This window comes from Megalobrama amblycephala, unplaced genomic scaffold (genome assembly GCF_018812025.1).
Source record: "Megalobrama amblycephala isolate DHTTF-2021 unplaced genomic scaffold, ASM1881202v1 scaffold616, whole genome shotgun sequence".
Lineage (NCBI taxonomy): Eukaryota > Metazoa > Chordata > Actinopteri > Cypriniformes > Xenocyprididae > Megalobrama > Megalobrama amblycephala.
In genome coordinates this window covers 13312-21683 of record NW_025953523.1, presented here as the reverse complement: position 1 = coordinate 21683, position 8372 = coordinate 13312, and the positions used below count along the sequence as shown (strand labels likewise).

Below are 8372 nucleotides of genomic sequence, written 5' to 3'. Positions count from 1 at the left end.
AAAAGCCAGTTTAACTCGCCTGTCACCACCAGCATGTGAAGCTCTTTAACACTTGGCTAACAGACTTAGCTTGTTAGCTTTGAAACCTAAAAAATCTCTATTGAGCTCTGAGCCTGAGTAGATAAAATAAATACAACACAGACTGATGAAAATATAGCTGACTGTACACACATTACGGTACAACTCTTTTAAGCGTCTCCTTTTGTATGCCCTTAAGGTACAAAGATGGCTTGAGTGGTTAACTGGCAGTAAGCTAACACGACAGCTAACACATCACCATGGTTTTCGATGACTAACTGCATCACTAATCTCTTTACCACAACACGTTAACAGTTCTGTCATCTGTCAAGGACCTACCGATTGCTTGTCCATCCCTAGAGCTGACGATATCCCCGTCAAAACTTTGTTGATCCTGAACAATTTACTCCATCTCTGACCTAGCATAAAACTGCCAGTCACAAAACAGTGAGGCGGGATTTCAGTTTTGACCAATCACAGTGAAGACGAATGAGATTGCACCCAATCAGAGCACGAATCCGTGCTGAAGGGGCGTTATTGTTGATGAGGTCATCGGAAAACGCACACAACGCAGGAGACGTGAGTGTTTGTTGTTAGTGTTCCCAGTCTTGTGGACTTTGTAACCCTCGTAAAATAAAATATATAAAGAAAAAAAAGCTTTTAAAAAAAAATTAAAAGTAAAAAGTATTTTTTTAAATTAAATATTGCGTACCAAATAACATTGTCCAACTGTCCACCAAAATAACGAAAAACGAAAAATAATGCAAATAGTATTTTTTATTTAGAGGTTTAAAAGTCATACAATATAGAGCTCCAGAAAAAGATAAAATTTTCCAAATAAAGGAGGAACAAAAAACATGCTTTTACTACAATGGAGAGGGCATGTCTCCCTTGGCATGCACTGAGTCAAGGCTTTTCCTGGGATCTGGTTCTGTAAGTCCTATACAATAACTCGTAGAACTAACCATTTACACTCCCACATTGTATATGTGAAATAGGTGGTGGTCAGTGAACATCACTGAAATGTAACTGTTGCATTGTGGGAGGATTTATTTGTGCTGCGTTAACAAGTGAGAAGCTAGGATTCAAATTTAGAAACAGTCAGGCAGGTAATGGGTGGGGGAAATTGAAACTTCTTTCACATAAGGAAAAAAACCCTACTAAACTCCAACTTAAAAATTATTAGAGAACCACATCCACCATAAACAACGCAACCGCAAAGGCCCATAAAAAGCCATATCTTGCTATCTGAAGCCTTAACAGCTCACCAGCAGCATTACTGCAAACCCCAGAAAAAGCCCAGACTCAATCCACAAATTAAAAAAAAAAAAAAAAAGAAAGCAAAAAAGATGGGGATATTAAATAATGGGCTGAAAAACAAAACATTCACAAACAACTGGAGTTTACTCCCCTTAACCTCCGCCATACTAAAACAGTTGTACCACTCTCTTGTTCGAGGGGGCTCTACGCTCCATTTCCTCATTGGGTTAGCCTCAACACAGACTGAGGCGGCTGACATCACAAGGAGACATTGCATTACATGCAACCCTCCAACATTGCATATTGCCTGTATGGTGAAACAGGAGGTCTCAGCTACCAGCAGATTCCCTTGCCGCGTGTCCGAGGGCTCAGATGGCGGGGTGATGGAGTTCTGCGAATTCCAAGTGCCCCTAAGATGATTCAAACAATCACTCCAAGGTTACCAGCTGGGGCGTCTCGAGTCATATTTTAAAAAAAAGACTTTACCTCTTTTGTTCTATTGTTTTGTCCAAGCAAAGCGATGTCCCCTTACCTTAAACAAATCTAAAACAAATGCAAACAGTATGCTTTGAAAACAACCTTCACCATGTCAGATCAATAAGAAGTCAGCAGCTTTTGGAGCAATTATGGATTCTGCTTGAAAACCTCCATGTAATTTCAACTCTCTAAATGATGAAATGGGGAAAAAAAAAAAAAAAAAAAAAAAAAAAACAATTAAGGGGGGACTAAAGTTTTTGCACAATAAATGCAGCAAATACGTCATTGACTTTTTCTGTCTAAAATGTCCTCTGAAGAAAGTGGTGAGTGTGTCAACCCTGGGGCGTCTGTTACAGTTCCATTTGGGGAAGAAACCAATCTGGTGTTGCGCTTCAACCCCTAGTCGGCTTTCTGCAGCTCTCCTGCTGGGGGCGCACATGGGCTGCGCAGGCTTTTCTGAAGAACGTGGGCATCTGCTGGCTCTATCCTCTTGTAATAGTTCTTTTTTGTCTCAATGATCTCAAAGCCAAATTTCTGGTAGAAGTCAATTGCAGACTCATTGCTGATCTGCACGTGACTGTGGAGACATGAAAGAGAAACCGAAACCGTGTTACTTTAGCACATAGAAGACTCCTTAAATATTCAGAGATTCATTTTGCAGTTTACATAGTTACTACACTAAACATTATATGAATGAGACACAGATGGATGTTTCACAACAAATAAAGCACAAGACTGTCTTCAGACTCACAGGTAAATGTTGTCAAAAGTGCCATCCTTCTCACAAATGTTCAACACATGGTTCAGCATTTTTGTTCCTTCAAACAAACATGGCAAGATAAATATCAGTAACTGAAAAATGTGCAAATAATGAAATTCAAACATCACTGTTCTAGTGGATTATACAAGTCTTCATGTCAGGCATCGCTCAAAAGACAATAATCTGATTATGCAATCATGAATTCAATCCCAAGGAATCTGACCCCTGACTGCCCTTTGAAATAAATGAGGACACACAAGCAGCTAAAAAGGGTCAGAAAAGTGATCTTACCTATGCCAAGTCTGCGGTAAGGTGCTAGACAACCCAGTGTCATGATGTAGAGTCGCTTCTGGTTCTGAGAGTGATCCACTCTACAGCACACAGCACCAACTGCGATGTCATTGAAATACGCTGTAAAAGGGTCAAATGGTTAACTGGAATGCATTTACACTACAGTTTAAAAGTTTGAGTCAAAAAAGATTCGAGTTAATTACAAATTAATACTTTTATTCTTCAAAAATACATTAAATTGATCAAAAGTGTCAGTAAACCCTAGTGAAAAATAAATATACTAAAATGTATTTGAAATACGTTTATTTCATGCTAAGTATACTACTAATACATTTACATATTTATGTACTTAATAAAAATACCCTGCAATTGTACTAAACTGGTATACTTAAAGTCTGCTAAATTGGAACAATTAATTTTGTACTTAAAGGGTTAGTTCACCCAAAAATGAAAATTCTGTCATTTATTACTCACCCTCATGCCGTTTCACACCCGTCAGACCTTCATTAATCTTCAGAACGCAAATTAAGATATTTTAGTTGAAATCTGATGGCTCCGTGAGGCCTCCATAGGGAGCAATGGACACTTCCTCTCTCAAGATCCATAAATGTACTAAAAACATATTTAAATCAGTTCATGTGAGTACAGTGGTTCAATATTAATATTATAAAGTGACCAGAATATTTTTGGTGCGCCAAAAAAACCAAACAAAATAACGACTTATTTAGTGATGGCCGATTTCAAAACAATGCTTCAGGAAGCATCGGAGCACAGATGAATCAGTGTATCGAATCATGATTTGGATCGCGTGTCAAACCGCCAATGGCTGAAATCACATGACTTTGGCGCTCCGAACAGCAGATTCGATACACTGATTCATTATGCTCCGATGCTTCCTGAAGCAATGTTTTGAAATCGGCCATCACTAAATAAGTCGTTATTTTGTTTTTTTTGGTGCTCCAAAAATATTCTCGTCACTTTATAATATTAATATTGAACCACTGTACTCGCATGAACCGATTTAAATGTTTTTAGTACCTTTATGGATCTTGAGAGAGGAAGTGTCATTGCTCCCTATACAGGCCTCACGGGAGCCATCGGATTTCAACTAAAATATCTTCATTTGTGTTCCAAAGATTAACGAAGGTCTTACGGGTGTGAAACGGCATGAGGGTGAGTAATAAATGACAGAATTTTCATTTTTTGGTGAACTAACCCTTTAATGCACTTTAATTGTGCGGAAGTAGTGCTGAGGTCCAACTAAAGTATATTTGATTGTGCTAAAGTGGAACTATTGCACTTTAGGTACACTTTAAATATCTTGCATTTAAAGACTATTAATATTTAAAGTTCATACAATCCTTATCAATATTGACATTAATACACATTTTAGGCTTAATATTAAGAAATGTGCATTGTGCACAAGTAGTACTTCAATTAAAGTTTAATTATAATTTTTAAATTAGTAAGTCTCAAGCAATTTGTCAGTAAATATGTTAATATACAGTATTTTGAACTATACTTAGTATGAAATAAATGCATTTTAAATATATTACTTTACTAGGGAATACATTTATAATGTTACAAATATTCATAGAATCCTGAAAAAGTGTCACCATTTCCACAAAAATATTAAGCAACAACTGTTTTCAACATTGATAATAATCAGAAATATTTCTTTAGCAGCAAATCAGCATTTTAGAATGATTTCTGATCATGTGACAATGAAGACTGGAGCAATGATGCTGAAAATTCAGCTTTGCCATCACAGGAATAATGACACTTTATTTTAAATTTTAATAATATTTCACAATATTACCATTTTATTGAATTTTGATTAAATAAATACAGCCTTGGCGAGCAAAAGAAACTTCTTCCAAAACTCCTACCATTCTAAAGTTTATGACAAATGCATCATTAGGAAGTCACAGAAGCTTTGTTTCTTACCTAGCTTGGCGAGCTCTCCTACTTCAAGAACATCTTTGTAGAACTTGTCATTGTAGCTGACAGGGAAGATCACTTGGTTCAGTCGCTTCAACTGTTTAATGTTGTGGGGTGTAACATCCCCCAACTCGATCCGGCTACTAGAACAAAAGCAGAATGGTCAACTAGCTGTACACTGAAAAACAATCTCCATCTCTCTACAGGTCAAGAGGCTTTTACTATTAGGAATGCACAAAATATTGGTACCATATCAGTTGATATCAAATATATATTAGTAGTTATATGTATGTATCATTTTCCCTATTATTACAGTACATTTAGAATTTATTATCTGTCAAGTAATGCTCGCATAAATTTAAAACACTGATAATAGCATTAAATGTAATCTTCAGCAAATCTCAAAATATGATGTCTAAAGCAAGTGATTTATTTTTAATTTATTCAGGAAAAAAAAGTATAGAATAACTTCCTGAACAAGTGCGCAGCAGAGTCGTGCATGCAAATCACGTCTCAGTTTCAGTATAACCGAACTGAGACCCCCCCTCCTACAGGTAGTCCCGAGTCCACATGACAGCTGTCACATTACCAATTTTTCACGCGAACCGTGACCACCCACCAAAAATCAAAAAATGTATTGGATCAATGTTACGATGACAGTAAACCAGCAGTGTATAAAGCAGGTATTTATAGGAGGGCAACATGCTGAAGCCCAGCACCAACACAACAGCTGCTGGTCACATGCTTATCACTGCTACTTGAACGACCAGTATGAGGTGACAGGAGAAAAACATGGTCACTAAATATGTTAATACATATTTAGTGTCCATTTTTTCTCCTGTCACCTCATACTGGTGGATGACCATTACTATCACATAACAAAATGCTGTGATTCCCAAAAATCACATCAAAGTGCATTGTAAATAACAAGTGAAAATAAAGTCTCCCATTTTGTCTTAAAGCAAGAATGACAGTTCATACAAATACTATCAAACCGCCTTCTAGACTGTTATAGCAATGGTCACCCACCACACCTGATTCACATCAGCTCCATAGCAGAGACCTGTAATGGGTGTGTCAGACATGTGTGTGCTGTTGGAGGCCCTCCAAGAACAGGGTTGGGTACCACTGTGTTGATGATGTACAACTTAAAAAAATGATAAAACTTAAGATGAATAATATTTAAAGAGAATAAAAAGGCAATATGGCTTATTTTTCTTTATCTTTACACATGATCAAAGCATAATCATTTTAGTGAAACTAAGAGAACGAACATTATATATTATATTTATGTAACAAACGTCAAGTAACGACCTTCATAAAGTATCTTAAACCCCTATAAACTTGTTCTGTCATTTTCAAAGAGGGTATGCTATGCGGCTAAGCTCACTTCATCACGTGTGTCACATCTCAATTTTTAATTCAAAATTTTCACAAATATGGAAAATCAACATGACAGCAACAAGCTTTAATGTCAAACTAACGGCCTCAGGATATATGAAAGCTCATTTCAGAGGAATAAAAGCGTGGCTGGCTAACCAAGATAGCAACTTGAAGACTGACTCAACATTTTCGGATTTAGATTCGACACACGATCCAGTTTGGCACGGACTTAAGTCGTGCCATTTGTACTGGCATTTGGTTTAATCTGACGCTGGATTATATAAGGGATTTTAAGGCGTTTTCGGGCAGCTGGTGAAAAAAGGCAAGGCAATGACTAAAGTCTGGGTGTGAAAATGCGGCGCAAATGTTTCTCCTCCACATTAAGCGCGCAGAGAGCTAGCAGCTAGCATTAGACCAACTCTACTGCCCCCCTACTGGAAAAAAGAGAGAATAGAGAGGGGAAAACTTTACTTGAAATGAAAAGACTCCTCTTAGCTGTTTACTCACCCTTTCATGTTGAAGAAAACACGTCTGTTGTGAGGGATACAGGGGCAGTTGGCGGTATTTGGCAGTCTGAAGGGGAATTTGGGCAGAGTTTGGGATGTGATCCCCTCCACATGTATGCTGCTAGCACACTAGCTAAGCAGTCCGCATTTGCCTCTGTGCTGTGGCCGAAGGTTGCCAGATCTTTTCGATTAAATCCCCGCAAACAATTTAAGTCAGAATGAGAACCAAATTAAAAGATTTTATAGTTGTTTTGAAATATTGCTAGTTTACTATAACATTTAGTTTAATTTAGAAAGATATGAGAACGCATTTAATCCTTGGCAAGTCACTTACGATCTCACATCAGGAACTAGTCGATGGTGGATGATTCAGAGGATTTGGCAACACTAGTTCTGGGAGGCTGCTGCTGTCAACCTTCACCACTGACAACAAGCAACAGGAAACAGATAAAAGGGAAATTACGTTTAGGAAATTGTGTGCCTTGAAAATACAAGTCCCGCCCTATTATTTTAATTCAAATAAAATAATGTGTCAACGAAATAAAATGTTTCTTAAAATGAAAAAAAAAAAAAAAAAAAAAGATTCAGTATTATCCAAATCGATTAACGTTAGTCACTTTGATGTCATGATTAAAGGAAAAATTGCTATTGTAATCCCTGTACACAGTCTAATAAAATACACGAATTACTACGATTATGAGTTAATAAAAATGAAATTGAAGGAAACATTTTACTGTTTATTTCATTTCATTCTTTATTCCAGACCCTTAGGTCCATATCAAACAAATAAAAGAAAAGAAAAGAATAACATAGAAATTTACATTACACACAACATACATTATTTAAAAGACATACAAACTTGCATTCCAGTGCTTCCAGAACCAGGAGCAATACCTTGTATCACTTAATTTAGGATCGTTTATGACCATTATGATTGTATTTCTTGAATCACTTAATTGACACATGAAATTATACATATAATTCCTTAATACAGCATGCAAAGTAGGAACATCACTGAATACAAACACTTGGCTTGCACTTGTCCACCTTGGGAACAAAATTTTTAAAGGATTAGTTCACTTTCAAATTAAAATTTCCTGATAATTTACTCACCCCCATGTCATCCAAGATGTTCATGTCTTCCTTTCTTGAACTAGCTCTCTCATCTTGAACTAGCTCTCTTCTTCTTCTCTATTTGAATTGCAGCAGTGTAGACGATTTTAAGTGTATTACTGCCCTCCACAGGTCAAAGTTTGAACTAATTTGTCATATACAATATGCTAGTGCCAGTATATAACAATTTAGTTCAAACTTTGACCTGTTGAGGGCAGTAATACACTTAGCAGTGTCTACACTGCTGGAATTCAAATAGAGAAGAAGAGAGCTAGTTCAAGATGAGCATTTATGGTTAAAACTTATATATGTTAAAAATATATATATATATATATATATATATATATATATATATATATATATATATATATATATATTTTTTTTTTTTTTTTTTTTTTTTTTTTTTTTTTTTTTGAAAATTATCGATGGTTTCTCTAGATTAGACTCGTATTCCTCGTCTGGGATCGTGTAGAACGCTTTGAAGCTGCAATGAAACTGTAATTTTGACCTTCAACCGCTTGGGCTCCATTGAAGTCCACTATAAGGAGAATAATCCTGGAATGTTTTCATCAAAAACCTTAATTTCTTTTCAACTGAAGAACGAAAGACATGAACATCTTGGA

At 36.3% G+C, this 8372-nt stretch overlaps 1 protein-coding gene across 3 annotated transcripts; it reads right to left on the bottom strand.

The window, feature by feature from the left end:
- Positions 1-777: 777 nt before the first annotated feature.
- LOC125262137 (N-alpha-acetyltransferase 50) lies at positions 778-7074 on the bottom strand. Of its 3 annotated transcripts, none has more exons than XM_048180694.1 (6): positions 6971-7074; positions 6638-6817; positions 4754-4887; positions 2807-2926; positions 2507-2573; positions 778-2332 (listed from the first exon to the last, which is right to left on the bottom strand). In XM_048180694.1, exons 2-6 carry the CDS (start codon positions 6643-6645, stop codon positions 2155-2157), a joined length of 507 nt encoding a protein of 168 aa, XP_048036651.1. In that variant the 5' UTR covers positions 6646-6817; positions 6971-7074; the 3' UTR covers positions 778-2154. The 3 variants fall into 3 exon arrangements, with proteins under 3 accessions (XP_048036651.1, XP_048036649.1, XP_048036650.1); XM_048180692.1 differs by having other exon boundaries at positions 4754-4890; positions 6971-7073; XM_048180693.1 differs by lacking the exon at positions 6971-7074 and having other exon boundaries at positions 4754-4890; positions 6638-6843.
- Between the last annotated feature and the right edge of the window lie 1298 nt (positions 7075-8372).

What these genes read in the sequence shown, in the direction of transcription:
- LOC125262137 (XM_048180692.1), bottom strand. An exon ending in AGGAGAGCTCGCCAAGCTAG is followed by an intron (nt 2,927 to 4,753) that starts GTAAGAAACAAA and finishes ACCCTTTTACAG; the next exon opens with CGTATTTCAATGACATCGCA. An exon ending in ACTTTTGACAACATTTACCT is followed by an intron (nt 2,333 to 2,506) that starts GTGAGTCTGAAG and finishes ATGTCTCCACAG; the next exon opens with TCACGTGCAGATCAGCAATG.